The sequence below is a fragment of the Sphaeramia orbicularis genome, chromosome 3, assembly GCF_902148855.1.
Source record: "Sphaeramia orbicularis chromosome 3, fSphaOr1.1, whole genome shotgun sequence".
Taxonomy (NCBI): Eukaryota; Metazoa; Chordata; class Actinopteri; order Kurtiformes; family Apogonidae; genus Sphaeramia; species Sphaeramia orbicularis.
Genome location: NC_043959.1, coordinates 45,514,415 through 45,532,436, shown reverse-complemented (window position 1 = coordinate 45,532,436; position 18,022 = coordinate 45,514,415). Strand labels below are relative to the sequence as shown.

The following is an 18,022-nucleotide window of genomic DNA, read 5'->3' as shown; positions in this document are numbered from 1 at the left end:
ATATTGAAAATCCACACAGCAAAAAGTCTATGGTGTTATGGTGTTATTTAATTATGGGAGTAATTGTGGATTGTTTATGCAGAGAAATGCTGCCAAAGCTGAATGAATAACAAAAATTATAACCAAAATACACATGTAATATGTAATAGCAGGAATATCACACACATGCACTATTGGATGGAAATGAAACTGGTTCATAAGTCCTAAGTATTGATTTTAGAAACTAAATGGCAGGGGTATTTGACCAGTATCCTAACAGATTTAACAATAAGTATGCATTTTACTTAGAAAAAGAAAGGAAAAGGAAATATTTATTCCCATTAGTTTGTGATAGTCTTTTAAAACATTTGCCTGTTCATAAGAAACATACACGTTTTACATAAAAGTCAGCATAAACAGCACATTATGGCCATGGTTGAATAATAAGTTACTCAACAGATCAGCCCTATCCCTACATGTCTTTTTAAAGTGCTGGGATTAAATTTGCACAAAAGCGATGTTAAATTTTAAATATCTATGCATTTATGTTTTTCCAATCCGACTGACCAGCTTATAGGGGTGGTTCTATGAAACTGGGTTTATGTTGGTACCTGACACTTTGCAAGCTTTTTAGACCCAATAATAAAAGTAAAATGTAGACATGTTTCCCCCCAGGATGTACCTAATGATGACCTCAAATAAATGCAAAAAAAAATTATACCTATGCTCTGAGCCATCCCAAAATTAATGATTTTTAATAAAATATCGGGGCCAAAAATCGGACCAAAATTGGGACATGAAAAGCAACCTAGGAGTCAATGCATTAGATCTGGCAAACATGGCTTGAAATGGTCTTATATAGTGCAATAAATAAAGACACTGTGTTAAATATGATGATCCTAGTGGTTTTTCTAATCCGGACATGTAGGTTTTGCATGAATCTGCAGTCTCATTCCAAGTTTCATGCATAACCCCCATGGGTGTAACCCATTGTGTCCACTCACGTTACATGCGGAACTTGCCCATTTAAACACAAATAAATTGCCAGTGATTTTGCAACAGTGGCCATTTTTGTTCGATTTCCAAAATGTACTTAAGAGAGAATAAAAAGATATTCGAAAAAATAGTAGCGTGTAATCTCTGTGTCCTTTTTAGCATGTTACACATGGATTTTTGTATAAAAATAGTATAAAAATGTGTTTTATCTTAAAAATAGTTTCTCTTTTATCTAAGTAAATATTTATTTTTAAAATAGACCCAGAGTGCTTCCAAACTTGCTTCATAATATTAGTCTACATCTGGTTTGAATTGTTGTCCCCCATGTCCTGTTTTTAGGGACCAGTTTCATAGAAGCACCCATAGTCAAAGAAACATCTGACTGTACTAGATTATTGCATAAATCAGTTTGCCTTTGAATGCATCATAAGTGTAAAAGTGACATGACCCATGCGGTACAGTTGGACAAAAATCATGCAGACGGGCCTCGCCTACACTTTGTCCATCACAGTGGCACTGTTGGTCTGCATCTGAGCTATTCTCTCCGAGGCTGTGTGCGCTCCCATCGGACCCATCTGAAGCCTCTTCTACTGTGTTCATTACTCCAAGGCTTCTGTCAGAGGAAGGACCAGGGTCTGAGCCCTGCCCCTCAGTGGACCCAGAAGGAGATGCTTCTACAGAGCTGCTGTCAGTGGGGATCTCCAAGGCTTTTTTCTCCTGGATCTTGTTATTGATCTCCTTCTGAAACCTACACATCTGCTCCTGCAGCTCGCTAATAAAATTCACCACACTCTAACAGTTGTGGTGAAGTGGAAAGAAAAATAATAACAATTCTGAGAATGAACGGAAATACAATAAGTGTGTGTCATTTTCATACAGGTGACTTCTTCCATCAGTTCTGTCATTACCTCATGTTTAACCCTTTCATGCATAATGGTCACTACAGTGGACTGCTAATCTACAGCTGTTTTCTTGTATATTCATGGATTTTGTTGTTTTACTTGGATATCAGCTAACACAGTGGACGCTTATTGGTCAAAACACAGTAATCCCCCATCAGACAGCGAACTTTCATTAATTGCCATTTCAACATTTATTTCAATATAAAGTAGCTCCTTGTTTATTGTCCAACTGAAGCAAAAGGAATTTAAAAGTAAGACTGTGGGTCATTTAGCAACACTAATCTGTCAAATTGTCTCTAAAATGTCCCGTCAGAGAGATTTCGAATACTGTGTACTGTAACTTTCCTGTTCTTGATAAACCTCATCTGCAGTAAAATATTTGAGTGTAAATAAATTGCCTATTGTTATTAGACTGTAATCAACACGTTTTGTTTTATTTTGTTTTTTTTAACAAAAAGTTGTTTTTTTTATTGCATATTATCGGAGTGAGTAATAATTAGTATTATAGTATGTTAAAAATGTGAGAAAACTTCAGATTAGCAGCATTGAAAAAAAATTATTTCATAGTTTCAATAAGTAAATGCATGTTTCTTTGCTTCAAAAATTAAACGTATAGTGTCCAGCTGGGTGGATATTTTTGTAACTCCATGAAAAATAGGTTAATAGAAAAAATTTCAATCACATTGTTTTTTTTTATGCCTAAAGAGGAATAAAAACAGTCAGGAAAAAAAATCTTGAATAAGGTTCTGATAATTCTTGCATGAAAGGCTTAAGTGTTCTCCTGAATCATAAAGCCATGTGAACTGTATGAGGATACTAATAAATATATATCTTTGCTGTTTTCCATATAGATAAACTGGGTCAGCTGTCTGGAAATATAGAATACTTTTGTTTAGCTACGTTCAGACAGCAGGTCATAATGTACAGTTCGTTTTTTTTTTTTTTTGTGAAATCCAATTTTTTTTGTGTGTTCGTTCATATTACACATTAAATACGACTTCCATTAGTTTTGAGTATGAACTGAATGCGACCCCGAAGTGACCCTCATGCGCAAAAGAGGTCCTGACGTAATACGTGACCACGCAGGCACGCACTGTGTTTACAGAAGTAACACTCCTGGGACGCAGAATTGTGACGTTTGTCGCATTTCAATTACGGAAAGGTCGGATAAATGCGACCTGGCTGTTCAGACTGAAGTTACATTGCAAAATACCAGATACGTATCAAATTTAGAACCACATATGAAAGTGGCCTGGGTTGGATTTGTGCTGTTCAAACTGTCTTTAACAGATCGGATACAGGTCACATGTGGGCAAAAAAATCCGATTTGGGCCACATTTGCCTGCAGTTTGATTACAGAACCTGAACAACCATTTTGTTTTCTATTATTATTATTGCAATTTATCAAGTAATCTGATATATTTGCAATGCGGGTGAACAGGCTTTCTTTACTTTAGACGTGTTCTAGTCCATGTTCGTGCAGAAACAGCGTAAACAGCAGCCAAGTTATGCTCGGACTGTGGACAGAGGAAGTCTCACTTGGAGTCCTGTACAGAGGATGTGACAGATGATATGGAGTGCTTCTGTGGCTAAATTTAACTGTGAGCTTCATGACTCTACAGTGTCTATGTGTGTGCAATCACAAGCGTGCATACACGTGTGAACATGTTTGTGTAGTACAGGCAGCACGTGGCTCTGATATTTTTTTTTTCTCTATTTTTGCAGATGATGAAAAAGAGTGTATGATTAAAAATGATTTTGTATAATGTATCCTTTCTTCCTGCAATACTCAAAGGAATGTCTTTTTTTTTTCTTGTATAAATGTCAGTACATGTTGTAGATAATATGCCCTCAGTGGGTGGGGGGTTTTCTTTTTACAGAATGGTCACCTCAATCTTCAGTCATCAGCCATAACCAGAGCAGAACTCTCTGGGCAGGAGCCTACACACACTCATATTTGGCTTGCCATCCATCATGCCAGCTTTGCTATGCCTGAACTCTATTAACCTAAGGACACAAAGACTCTTTGACCAGCAGTGTTTTGAGAGTAACTACATACACTTCAGTATCCTGTCTGGTACTAGTGTTGCAAAGAAGTTTTCCTTTTCTCCTATTCACATGGTCACAAAGTGCCCAGGATGTCTGTAAACCAACACAGCAGTCTTATAAGCTAATGATTCCGGACAAAAAGTTTAAACCCCCGTGAATGTTTTTTTTTTTTTTTTTTTTTTCCTATAGACTTTGCCCAGGAATAACACAGTCACAGTCTGGGTGAATGTTACTCTCCATCCGTTCAGAAAGTGTTTATGGACTCCAATAAATTCAGCAGCTGACTTCAAGGTTAAATCCGTCAGAACACAAGGCAGATTTTTGTGTGTACCCTCATCACTTTTGGCAGAGTTAGGCTCAAATTTCCTAACCCTGAAGCAAAACAGTGTTCCTGAGGATTCTGGCTAAACCAAGTCCTCAATGAAAACAGTCCTCAATGTGTCAAAATATGAAGTCATTTGCCTGTGAGACTGCAAAATAATACCAAGAACTGAACTTTTGATAACCCCCAAAAAAGACAACCTACTTTAGATAACTAAGAATTAGCTGTGAACCATAAATATGTCCCATTTACTTGACAATAAATATTCAAACATTATATAAAAAGTCCTACCTCTGCTTTGTGTTGCCTTTCAGTCCCATGGTTCTGTTTTCCCTCCATGTCTGCCAGCTTCAGTTTCAGGTAGGACACCTCCCCCTTAAGACTTAACTTCTGGCTCTCCAGTGACGTCCTATGCAGGAGCTCCTGTCATCAACAACACAGCAATCAAGAAAGCATGAAACACAAACTGACACACTGAAAGTACAGGCTGCATATAATCCACTCGGTGCATACCTTGCTCGATACTTACCGAACAAAGGCAGCATTAAGTGTGAGTCACAGCAAGCTACTAGTTCTGTAATGACAGTCGCCTCAGACAAACCCAGTGGTTTCAGACGCAGTTTGAGCGGCTAAATATACACAACCCATGACCACTATTTATAATGCCTATTTCACAGCTCTCTCAAAGTACACAGCAGAAGGGGAGAGAGAGAGGGAGAGAAGTACCGGCGGCTTGCGAAGTATTCTTAGAAAGAATATTAAAATAACTTCAACAGGTGTATTTTTCTGTCATTGTGAGCTGCTGTCACTCAGACTTGGCACCGAGGGAGACTATCATGAATCTTCCACCTTTCTGTGAATATTTACTCTCCTGACATACAGAGAACGGTCATCAGAATTAAGTGCAGAGCCAGACTATGCAGACATATGTATTACGAATTTAGCTGAAGCTCAAGCAGGTGTTAAATCACTTAGAAGCCATGAAGAAATGAGCATAAGAAGAAGACAAACCGTACATATGGATATATCCATTTAAAACTCTGGCTTTGGAAAATATCTGGGCTTCTTTTGGAGTGCACATGGAAAATATTAGAGCTTTGTCACCAGGAAGAGATTTACGGCTCAGGTCCAAAGCCTCATAATGACCATGTCTCCAAGAAACCAGTCCTGGCTGCCCTTTGGTATACTCCACACATATAGCGCTGCACATAGTGATAAACTCTGAGCTTTACTCTAGAATCTTATCAGAGAGCAGATTTTAAGTACAAGATAAATTTATTCTGCATAATAATACCTTATTCATTCTGCTCCAGTGTCTGTCTGCAGCAGATGAAAAGCAGAAGTACCTCCCTCATGGATGTGGTTTAAATGTCTTGTAGTTTCAGTAGATTAAAGTTTCATACATCCATTCCGTTCAGTGTCCTTGTCAGTGTTTAGCAAAGTCTCTGTTGTAGTATTAAAGTCAGGAGCGAAGAGTAAAATGTCAAAGGCATACACTCATACAGTCTTGTAGGAGCACCACCCCTACGCTTTTTCCCTCCCTTCTGCAACGTTTTCAGCTGTTTCTAAACTCTAAATTTACTGTATCTGTCTTCCCTTTCCTCTGCTGTCTGTCTCTGTTGACGTAGCTCGCTCTCTCTCTCTCTCTCTCTCTCTCTCTCTCTCTCTCTCTCTCTCTCTCTCTCTCTCTCTCTCTCTCTCTCTCTCTCTGTGTGTGTGTGTTTGAGCATGCAGTCCTCAGTTGTGGTTACAGGTTGTGGGGGTGTGGCTACTTCTGCTGTAATCACCTGCCCAGACAGAACCGTCTGGCCTTGCACAGACCACGCAAACACTCTGAGACACTGTCCTGGAATGAGTCTGGGCTTCCTAAATATTTTGGTTGTCAAGGCAATCTGCTGCTTGATATATTGGAATCTAAGCAAGGAATTTCTTCCCAGGGAGCAGAACTCATCCTGAGCTGCATTATACAGCTTTTGAGGAAAGACTGAAAAAGGACAGTCTGAGCCTTGTCATATTTCATTACATACTCATCAAATAATATGAACATACAAGCCTTAGATATCTGAAAATAGTTTCCCTGAGGTTAATCCGGTAATAGATGAAACATTTGCTTTTGAGAGGCTTTTGATATAAGTTGTCATTGTGCATTACAGTCTGGGTTTTGTGAAGCTGTGTACCTGCTGTAGCATCTCCTCTGTGGAGTTGAGCTTGTGCTGATGCTCCACCAGAGAACTCTCCAGATCATTGATCTTCACCCCCTGAGCCTCCACCTGGTCTGTTAGCACACTCACCTGTGGTATTAATGAACAGAAAGATAAATGAGATTCATTTTTCTACACTCAAACTAGACAATCATTATTTAGTTTCACCTTTTTCTTTATCTCAGCACTGCATCGTAGTCACATATTTCCTCTTCTAACTACAACACATTACACATGAGGGAACATCAGCTATTTAATTTAATTCCTGGTGTTTTGTTGAAACTTCCTCATCTGTGCCAGATCAAACAGTACAAATATTTCCTCTGAGTTATAATGATCTTTTGTGCCTCAGTAGGCACTTGTCAGACTCCATTGGCTCAGTGTGTCAGCAGAATGCAGGTTAAATGTTAATCTGGAGAGAAACTATTAAGGCCACATATTAACAAATACACTGCTAATACACAACCGAACCAACAAACAGAAGCACATTTGACAAAAGTAATATTTTTCCTGAGACCTCAGCAAACAAGAAAGGCACCTGTTCACTCACAAACATGCTAAAGCAGTGCAGTGCATGCCTAAACGTGCATCAGATAATCGCTCGTTCAGCAGTCCATACACCTAAACACACAAAGACATGCATTACACAAAACAAGACATTCTAGTGTCGTAAGTTCACCCAACCTACTTTATTACTGTTACTTGGCCCATGCAGTGAAACAGAAAGATTGTAGTTGCGAAATCTTTACAACACAATACTTAAGTCTACCTTTGGCCTTTCACCCTCTCTTCCTCAGCTCTAACAGAGTAATGTGATATGAGCAGTGTTCAGAAGCTGTTCCCACTGACAGCACAGTGTTATATATCCACTCTTATTTGAGCAGGCTCCTAGCCAGTAGAATTCATTCACCTATATGAGCGGATATTCAGGAATGCTAAAGGCAGTGGTTCCCAACCTTTTTTGGCTTGTGACCCCATTTTAACACAAATTTCTGGCGACCCCAGACATTGAAAATGGAGTCATTTTTTTGCTAAAATTAATTTGTTTTTGGGGCGACACGGTGGTGCAGTGGTTGGCACTCGTGCCTCACAGCAAGAAGGTCCTGGGTTCAATTCTAACACCAGTCGACGGGGGGGTGGGACCTTTCTGTGTGGAGTTTGCATGTTCTCCCCGTGTCTGTGTGGGTTCTCTCCGGGTACTCCGGCTTCCTCCCCCCATCCAAACACATGCACTGATAGGTTAATTGGTTAATCTAAATTGCCCATAGGTGTGAATGTGAGAGTGATTGTTTGTCTCTATATGTCAGCCCTGCGATGAACTGGCGAAATGTCCAGGGTGTACCCCGCATTCGCCCGTAAGTAGCTGGGATAGGCTCCAAGTGACCCCCGTGACCCTAGTGAGGATAAAACGGGTTCAGATAACGAATGAATGAAGGAATGAACAATTTGTTTTTGATCCTGTAATAGTTTGGTATACTATGATGCAAATAAACATTAATTTTAGACAACATTTAGTCTATATAATGTATATTATTATGGACGGAGGCAGAAAAGCCAGGTGTAGATTACTGCACAAAGCGAGAATTTTATTTTCCTTGGTCAGGATATGTACAGTCAGTCCAGCTTGTATTTACAAGGCTGACAATTAATACTGAACAAACAATAACTCAAACTATGAATTATGAAAGGGCTGCAGCATCTTAAACCGACTGCAATGAACATTTGACAGATAAACAGAACCACAGTGCTTCAGTTTCAGCTTCAGAGTTTGTCATGTCTTTTATGTATTATGATTGTTAAGTTTATTTCAGACACAAACTTAATACAAAACATAGGAAAAAAGGAGAAAAAACAAAAGAAACAAAAACAAAACTAAAAACAATAAATAAAATAATTGAAATTGAAATTGTCTCTCTCAACACACCATATATTTTTCATTAGTATGTTTTTATTTTTATCAATTACTGTAAAATTTCAGGCGACCCCATTTGAATTCAGGGTGACCCCACGTGGGGCCCCGACCCCAAGGCTGAAAAACACTGGCTTAAGGTTTAATATGACATGTCACCATTTATTTTAACACATTTAAAGGTTATCTTACACAAACAAGGAGGGAGATTAAGTCAACAGCAAGAATAACAAAAAGGCGAAACCATTCAAAGCAACTACATGACAAATCTCACCTGCAGAATTAGTGACTCTTTGTCTCCCTCCAGGCGTGATAACCGCTCCTGGTAGGATTCACTGCTGCCAGGTGAATGGAGGTTAACCTTCAGAATAAAGGTCAAATATTAGCATGGAACGTTTGCCAGTGGGTTATTTATTATGCTTTAATGATGTCACAGATTCAGAAATACATTCACACAGAGAATCGTACACATGTAGGTTTGGTCTTGTATTGTGTCAGTGGATAGGATATGAACAAATATGTAAGTGGTTTACAAGTCCTAATCCAGCATTAAATGTTGTACAATATTTAATACCAGTTTATTAACCCATACAGACCTGAAGATCCACTGTCAACCAAAAGTATCTACTGATCTAAATGGTTGATCCACAAATCCACTAACAAATAATTGGTGTAATTTAAAATACAGTTTGTCATCTTTTCATGGTCATTAGATGTGACCCATTTGGACGTTCAGAGCCTCCGTAGTGAACATGGAAACACTGTCATCTTCTACAACATTGATTCGCCAGTAAAACCCATGGTGTTGAATCAGTGACAGTGTATGAAGACACTGGGTTTATGTTCAGTTAATAATACAGTATATTGTACTTTTAAGTCACTTTTTCTTCAGTTTTTTTCTGTTTTGATATAATAACCTTTGACTTTAATCTGAGCTTTTATGAACATCTACATCACAGGTGTCAAACATGCGGCCCGGGGGCCAAATCCGGCCCGCCAAAGGGTCCTATTTGGCCCCTGGGATAAATTTGTGAAATGTAAAAATTACACTGAAGAAATTAACAATCAAGGATGTTAAAATCATTTTAGGTCATTTCAGTCTAAAGTGGATCAGATCAGTAAAGTACTATCATAATAACCTATAAATAATGAAAACTGTAATTTTTTTTCTATTGTAGTGTAAAAAAAAAAAAAGTAAAATTACACAAAAATGTTTACATTTACAGTCTAGCCTTTTACAAAAAATGTGAATATGTAAAATGTCTTAAGAGAAGTATGTGGAACTTTAATAATACTCTGCCAGTTATTAGATGTTTTGTGTTTCTGTAGATCCACTGTGATCTCTAAGTTGTGATTCACATGTATAAATGATAAACTAAGGTGGAATATCGTTAGCATTGCACTTATTTTACTAAAAAATTTTCAGGTTGTTCTTATTAGTTCGTGTTATGTTTAAGTACAATTCGTAAATTTAAACATTTTCATTGGGAATTTACTTTTTTCACTCAAATGTTCTTATCCTATTATTTATATTATTTTATTGGTCCGGCCCACTTTAGATCACATTAGGCTGTATGTGGCCCCTGAATTAAAATGAGTTTGACACCCCTGAGCTACATGATCAGTGAATTGAACATAGGAAAATAGATGATTTTCACTGGAAAATATGCAAAATTCAGAGGATAATATTATAATATATGGTGATAAATCTTTTAGGAAAGGTTAAATAGAAAAAAATGCATTTGAGAACTGACACAAAAGTCACACTGGGTTCTTATGGGTTAATGGGGGGGGAAAAAAACATGTTGGTTGAAATCTTAGCTCAGAGCTGCTTGTGTAGTCAAGAATATTTTAGACCAATCAGTGTGCTAGAAAAGTAAAATCACAACAACATAAGCTTCAACTTCAGAAATTTAACCTTTTTGATCACAATCATAGAAACTTCACATAACCCAGCACCATCACCGTGATCAAGTGGTTTGCACTGACTTTAAGATACCATCAAGTCTGTAGTTGTTTATGCACCTCAGACTTAACTGCTGAAATGATGTGTTTTAGAAGTACAATATTATGTGTACAGTCATTGCAGTAAGAACAAAAATAAACAACAACAGGCGAACGAATGCATGCGATTGCTTCTTCTATGGGTCTAGCAGTCTATAAGAATTATAACTTAATGGAAGGACTCAGGAATAATGACTTCTTAATGGCAGCATGATGGTATGTGTTGTCCAAAGGTTCCCTATAGGTTTAAGAGGCAGGAAATGATCTCATCTGACATGCCTATCCATTTATCTTCACCCTCAAACGTTTCACCTTATGGGCAAGCGTATCATGCGTTCAACAATTCACAATACGTCACCTTAGTGGCAATGCAATGCATGAGAAAATCCACTGTGTATAATGTGTAGAAAAATGGATTTACACTAGTCTGCAGAAATGTTTTGCAGAGACATTAAAACAAGTTATGGTAAAAAAATAAAATAAAATAAAATCACTGCTCCACAAAGCTCAAATTTTGCCATCAAGCCTAAAGCGAGAATTGCCTCAAGTTTGCAACAAATGAATATGCTTTTATTATATATATTGTATATGTGTGTGGGTGTGCATATGGCATATTCTACAGCACACCCCCGTAGTCCACAAACAAAACATATGTATTCCTCCAGTGTGCACCATAACAGTAATACAACAGTTAAAGCATCAACAATGCATAACCAAAATAAACAGCAAAGTTCATTTTTGCAGTTGTAATGAACTATATAAGTATCAAAAATCTAGTCGTTGAAGATGAAAATGTCTTACCTTCCTAAGCCAGGCAAAATGTTTGTAGAAATCAATATCATACTCCATCCTGCAGGCCCATTGCACAGTCGGTCTTAATGTTAAATACCAACAGAATTTGACAGTGCTATGAATTGCCAAGTAGGAAAAACAGACAAAAATCCACAGAAAGACCTAACACTGACTCCTAATAGTGGTGCACTCTCGATGCAGCTTTTCTCCATTTACAGACCCACCATACTGCAGTTGTAGAAAGAGCAGAGAGGACCTTGGTCCCTGTGGTTTAAAGTCTGGGCAGTCTGAGACTTTCAGAGCCCAGCCAAATAACTTCAACTATGCCAGTTGGCTCGACTCCCTTTCTTTCTTCTCTTCACTTTTCATACCTCTTTCAGTCCCCCCCTCCCTTTTCTCCTGCTTTCTCTCTCAAACACACTCAACTCAAACTGCTTCATAATTTGCCACATTTCTCCAGTGCTGCATCTAATAATCTCTCATCCTCTTTCAGTCCTTCCTTTCTTCTCCTGTTCCTTTCCCTGCATGTCCCCTATAGCTTCTCCTCCTCTGTCTCAAGTACCTTTCAGTCAAGCTAATTTTTACGGGGCTTTCTAAAGGGGCACAGAGGAAAGAAAACTTTATGCAGCACATGCTTGTCAGATGTGGTGCAGGGCAAGAAGTCAGTAAAGACGACGCAAAAGGGGAGGAGGAAGCTGTGGAGGAGACTGAAAGGAAACAAGAGTATAAATCTGATAAGGGCAAATGGAGAGAAAAAAATAAAGAAATTTGGGTAGGAGTGTGGACCATGCAAACAAACACACAAACTGTAGTTGGAGAAATTAGCGGGGATTAATGTAGAGATGTGAGGGTGAAAGGAAATAAGGGAGAATGGGACAGTGAAAGGGGGTGTAGCCTCTTGCACTGTGAACAGAAGCTCTGGATCTCATTACCGGTGCAGTTTGCAGCAGATCCAGCTTCCAGCTCCCTACTTCAGACAGGAAAGGCCATCCAGATGTTGATGACCAGGATCAAAGACCATAATATCACGCAACTAATGAAATCTAGGACTCTGTATGCTTTAGCACAGCTTTGTAGTGGAATCTTTATGACTTTGTGTCTACACCATTTATTTATTGTGAGCTCTTTCAATCTGAGATGTTAATTTTGTGGCGTGTTGTTGTCTGGGATTGGGTTTACAAAACAGAAATGTTTTTATGAACTGAAATGGTTTCATGTCTGATGGTTCTGTGTACTCACCTCACCACTCACCAGCCATTTCAGTATAACATGTGCTGCTTCAGTGGAAACTTGCTTCGTGACAGAGTCGTGCTCTTTGTCACTCCCCTGACCCTCCAGCACTGCCCTGAGGGCCTCCATTAGCTGAAGAGCCTTGAGGGAGGGGTTGGTGGGAGAGGGAAGAAGTAACTGTTTGGTACACTCAGAAGGATGATAATCGCGGCCACTTACATGCATGAGGATGCTGAACAGCCCCTCATTCGATTTGGAGTCTGAAGGAGGAAAGACAAAGAATTAGAAATGAAAGTAAAGGTGAAAACTTCATTTTTCAGGCATTGTTATTCAGTGGGCGTCAGTATGATCAGTGATTGAGAAGATGACAAACAGGCTGCAGTAAAAGTTCCTGACCTGTTTATAAAATGACCTTTTGGGGGCACTATTGTGCTCCAGGCTCACAGTTTACAAACAGCATCAAATGGCATTGCACTGTGCTTCTGAAAACCATAAATTACAGATCCATTCTGTAGGTTACTGTAATTGTCATGTTTGAGTTGAGTAGTATACAACTATCTGAAGTCAACTCAAAGACACAGTTCACAATGCAATGAAGAAATGCACATTTTGTCTGGAAAATGTTTGTATTTTCAGTGACTGTTTGACATTTTTACTAGAGTAGTTACTTTGTAGCTGTACAAATGGTTGGACTGCTGCTTCTATTTTTATTTTCCTGTCCTTTGACCCTGAAAAAAAAAAAAAAAAAAAACTCTGACAGCCTGGTGTGGTTGTGACAAAAGAATGTGTCACCAGGGCTAGAAAATTACAGGAAAACAATGCAATGTAACTTCTAGATAAATAATAGAGCTATTTTATACAATTAGTGTATAGTTATATTAAGATGTGGCAAAGTAAATTAAATTATTAATTACATTAGGTTTTTTTTTTTTTTTTTTTTTTTTTTACAGGAAAAGTTCAAAGCAGTCTTTCCAGTTGTTCCTGACAAGCCTCCAGCTAAAATCCACCCACCTACAGCTGTCAACAAAGGTTTGACTTTTGTACTTTTTTTAGTTATGAAATTGTCATGAATTACAATTTAACACCCCCTCCTCCAAAAAAATAAAAAAATCAAAAAAATCAAAAAAAAAATCACTCTTTATTGGGGTGTTACATGGGTATGCAAACATCCGTGAGATAAATAAGGTGCAGGTCTGAAGGGATGTACTTAAAAGTCTTATGAACATCTGCTAATGAAAGAGACACTCTTACCAGCAATAATGTCATCCATTTGTTCCAAGGCAGCCTCCAACATGTGGCTGGCATTTGACGCCATAGCAACGCTCTGTGTTCTGAAGCAGCCCCAGTACTGCCTCTTTCACTGGCATGAAGAAGACGGAGTGTTAGCCAGTGGAGTGAGAGGGAGAAAGATTGCCCTCAGTGTCATAGACTACTCCCATTCTTTACAGCACTTAGATCCTTTTACAGCAAAGCACCAACAGCTGTCCTGACATCTGAGTAAATTACCTCCTGGATGTGGCTTTTGGTTTAAAACTCTCCTTTCATTTTGTGGCTGGAACCTTATCCATTGTCAGCATTATTCTGTGAGGCTAAATATTTCATTTATTCAAGTTTTTGATTACTTTTTGTATGTATTTACACCATAAAACTATATTTGCAAATTAATGTTAGTGAGCTGGTCCAAATGTAAGAATGTGTAAAAATAATAATAAAATTTTAAAAAGGTAAAAAATATAAACAAACAAGAAAATATATGAAACAAAGAAGTAAACACATATTTCTGAAAGTCTAAAGGGTACTTTGGTGGAGCCACATGAGGTCAAATCAACACATTGGACTATAATAGTCTGAGTGTGATTGATGATGATGACAGAGAATATACTTCGTAATGATATGCAGTGCAAAATGAAGCTGAAAAAGGCGGCAGTTGACAGCGCTCACACCCAGGAATGCTTGGGGTTTTATCATCTCTAATTCACAGGACCAGATTACCATCAGTGTTTTGACTCATATGGTGTGAAAACAATCCCAGTAATACTGTAACGACATTTAACACATTTTATCAGCAGCGTCAATAGGATAAACCTATGAAATGGGGATTATAGTGTATTTCTAATGTCAGGTTAAGTATTCCTTGGGTTGGACTTAATCTGATACCTGAGGAGGCCAGTAATCTCCAACAATGAGTCAGAGATGTCATTTTATCACTATCAGCTCCTATAAATGTATTTAGTATTTCACTTTATATTATCTCATATATAGGTAAATAGCATTGCACAGATAAAACACTCATTGACAATACTAAGCAGGGACTGGGGATTTTATTTATTGATTGATTTTCTAAATTACATGCTTTGTTTGTATGTGATCTCATTTTAATATCTTACACCTATGCACCAATTCTAACATAACTTAATGTATTTTTTTTCTATATTTTATCAGCAAATCAATGACAATTTTTGAAGGAGGAGGTTGATTCTTTCTAAAGTCACTTTCCATCAGTTAAGGATTTATTTTTATCTTTTAGTTGTCTTACTTTCTACTTATTCTGACTTAGTTTTTTTACATTATTTTTGCAATATTATATATGGCCAACAGGGGGCATTATTGGGCCAGAAAACACACCTCGCCTACTTATGCATAAGCAGTAAAATGTCAATGAAATACTTGAAGATAAAGACTAAATTAAGTGTGACAAGTGATAATAGTTCACATGAAATGTTCAGTACAGTTCCAACATCTAATAGAAACTGGACAAATCTGTTTATGTCAACACATTTTTTTAACAGAAATATAAAGGATTATCATTAAACAGAAAATTAAAAAAAAATATTTAAAAAATCCTGTAATAAATATGCAAATCTAATTTAGTTTTTAATTATTTTAATGGGCCACAGAGCTATTATCTTCACATCCATGCCCCTTTTAGCTTTACACATGTAGATGTACATAGCGTAGCTCTTGTTTTATTATCATTCGTATAGCAGTGCCATTAAAGCTTTGAATTCCTGAGGCACAGGCAGATGTTAGGTGCTGGCAGGTCACAGTGCTGCCTTATGGTTAATAAAGCTGAACAATCATGTTCAATCCCCCGGTCAAAAGGAAGTCCACAGAGGAGAGAGATAAAAACAGAATCATAAATTAGAAACATGACTGAATATTAAAATTCACATAGACTGCACAGGGAACACATTTCTCTGCCAGCTGCAGTTTATCTGGATACTCTTTGGAATGCAAAAACTGAAAATGTCAAAGTTTCTAAGAAAAAACGTCTTTTTTTTTTTTAAAGTGTGATATGTACTAACAACTGAAGTTGCAGAGCTAACTGAAAAAAACATCAACACAACCATTACCACTGGTATCCCCTTTACCCTTACTGGCTGCACAATATTTCCCTTTGATGGTGTTTGTCTTGTCTGCTTTGGGATTTTAGTTCTGCAGATGGTAACGTACCATAACACTGAAGTAGAGTATGTCCATTCTGAGCTATTCTGAGCAGCCCCACTTCCACTAGATATAAATGGCATATACATTTATTGAATACTTTTCCTTCTATGTGTTTTTTCTTCTCTTGATCATATGAAAAGTTATTAATGTTCAACATAATTTCAGTCCATGTGCTTATGCCCATGTTAGTCTCCTCTATGAATACCATTTAATTGGCCTTTTAAAGTCACTCCAGTGTAGTGACACACACATCTACCTGTATTTGGTGCATAATGTTGCACAATGTTGCTCAGTCACATTTTTAACTATGGAGTATTAACGGTGCGGAACAGCATCCCTGTGGTACTCCATGTGTGGGCTTAACAATTTTCCACTGAAAGTCGCTGACTTTGGTCTGAGCTATAGTGACCAGGCTAATGCAGCTCCCACAGAATGGGGAATCGATTGTGTTGAAGATGAGATACCAACCCACGGTCAGTTTACGGATTGCTCTCAGTGGATCCTGTCCCATCTGATGGGAACAATTATTACACTGAGGGTGAAGTGAAATGCACTAGACCAGAGGTTAGACTGATGTCTTGCAGACTGCAACCCAAACCCCAACGTCATCCAGTAGCCCTTGAGAAGACCGCTCCTTATTCTTTAAGTTTTATTTATGTGTTTTTGCATTTTATCCTCGACTGTTGTCTTTTTTCTCTCTCTGTCTTTCCAAATTAATCACAAAGCAGTAACATAACTGTGATCAGATAAAAGGATTAGGGTCAGAAACTGAGATAAAAACAGATGTTCAACTAATTATACCACTAACACATGCCAGCACACTAAACACCTTATTCAGTTAAAAGGTACCTTTAATAAGAGAGGGAAGTCACAGTTGTTGTAGCAGTACTTCGATACCATTAACATCAGCGGTATGCTATATGTTTTTCATTACCCTAGAGATCTGGCAAGTTACAAACTTAATCTTGTTATATTCTTATTTTGTTTAGGATTTTGGCTCGTCACATATGTATCCCTGCTTGCCAACTTCCACAGGGGAAAATGTATTTGGTGTCCATGTGTTAGTAGATTATACATAATCCTGAAACCCAGTTGCTTCTTAGAAGTCCTAGTGGTATTAACATCCTGTCTCCATCCCATCCTTTGTTCCACTGCCAACAGGATCAGTATGATGCATGTGATCTTAAATTAAGTCCATAGGTCCAGTTGAGGGTGCATACATGATGTGAAAATGTTAAAAAGTTATAAGTTGTAGTATGTGAGAACTTATAGGTGTCACAGTGTTGACCCATATGGAACAAATGTCGAACAGATGATTATTACCTAGTAATATGTGTGAGAGGAGTGCTCCTAGTTACCGCCAGCCTAACTGGATCAGAGTATTGCAGCCTACTAGAAATGTGTCATACTCAGCACCCACTAACAAGACCTTAACAAGCAACCCACACACCTCTGTCTCTGCAATGACAACCCACACCCACCCTTTCTATTCCTCTCTGTTGGATGATATACCATCATGATCCACATATGGGCTGAGGTATAATCGAGAGAGAACAGGATAAGGTCATGTTGTTAGCCACATGGCAGAAATAGAGGACTGCTGTTATGACAGTACCAAGAGACCCCTGACTTTCGCACCCTGCATTATTCATCTGCGGTCCTACAACATCAAACCAGCCAGAGAAAGCAGTCTTCATGAAAACCTGACTCAGATTACTCATCAATGAGACTGACAGTTGAGCGGTCACACAGACGTTTTGGAAAATAGGACTGGAAAGGAATCTACACTGAAACACTCTCAAGCCTGCAGTCTGAAGGATATAAACTGTGCATGTAAAAATAAATGAAGGACATTATATTGCAGTTACAAATTTTATTGTAACTTCCACTCACCGCCAGGGCTGGGATTTCACCAACACACAAGGCAAATAGAACAGTAGAAGCCTAAATGCAACATCAGTATAGGCACAGTAGAGAGTAAAGTGTTAGTCTTAAGCCATTTAAATAAATGGAGTGAGAAATGAGTACGAGGGGGACTGTTTCAAATAAGGGCAAATGGGGTTGTTTTTCTTTTCTCCTAAAGCCAGATAAATTCCAGGCACATTTCTGAGTGAACATCCAACCATGTGCTGATGTGCAACATGCAAAACAGGGTCATAAAAGGGGCCGTGTATACAATATTTTCTGAATT

At 38.1% G+C, this 18,022-nt stretch overlaps 1 protein-coding gene across 5 annotated transcripts in view; it reads right to left on the bottom strand.

Annotated features, from left to right (window-relative positions):
• The window catches only part of ppfibp2a (PPFIA binding protein 2a), a 28,830-nt gene extending 17,387 nt beyond the window's left edge, over positions 1-11,443 (bottom strand). The window contains exons 1-4 of one of the 5 annotated variants that reach the window (XM_030129946.1): positions 11,164-11,443; positions 8,633-8,719; positions 6,426-6,539; positions 4,540-4,671 (exon numbers count right to left, since the gene is read on the bottom strand). In XM_030129946.1, coding sequence (XP_029985806.1) covers positions 4,540-4,671; positions 6,426-6,539; positions 8,633-8,719; positions 11,164-11,211 — 381 coding nt within the window. In that variant the 5' untranslated portion in view covers positions 11,212-11,443. Of the gene's footprint in view, positions 1-4,539; positions 4,672-4,777; positions 5,038-5,542; positions 5,891-6,425; positions 6,540-8,632; positions 8,720-11,163 lie in introns of those variants that run through there. The other 4 variants (XM_030129956.1, XM_030129964.1, XM_030129971.1 and 1 more) reach the window with 4 other exon arrangements.
• Between the last annotated feature and the right edge of the window lie 6,579 nt (positions 11,444-18,022).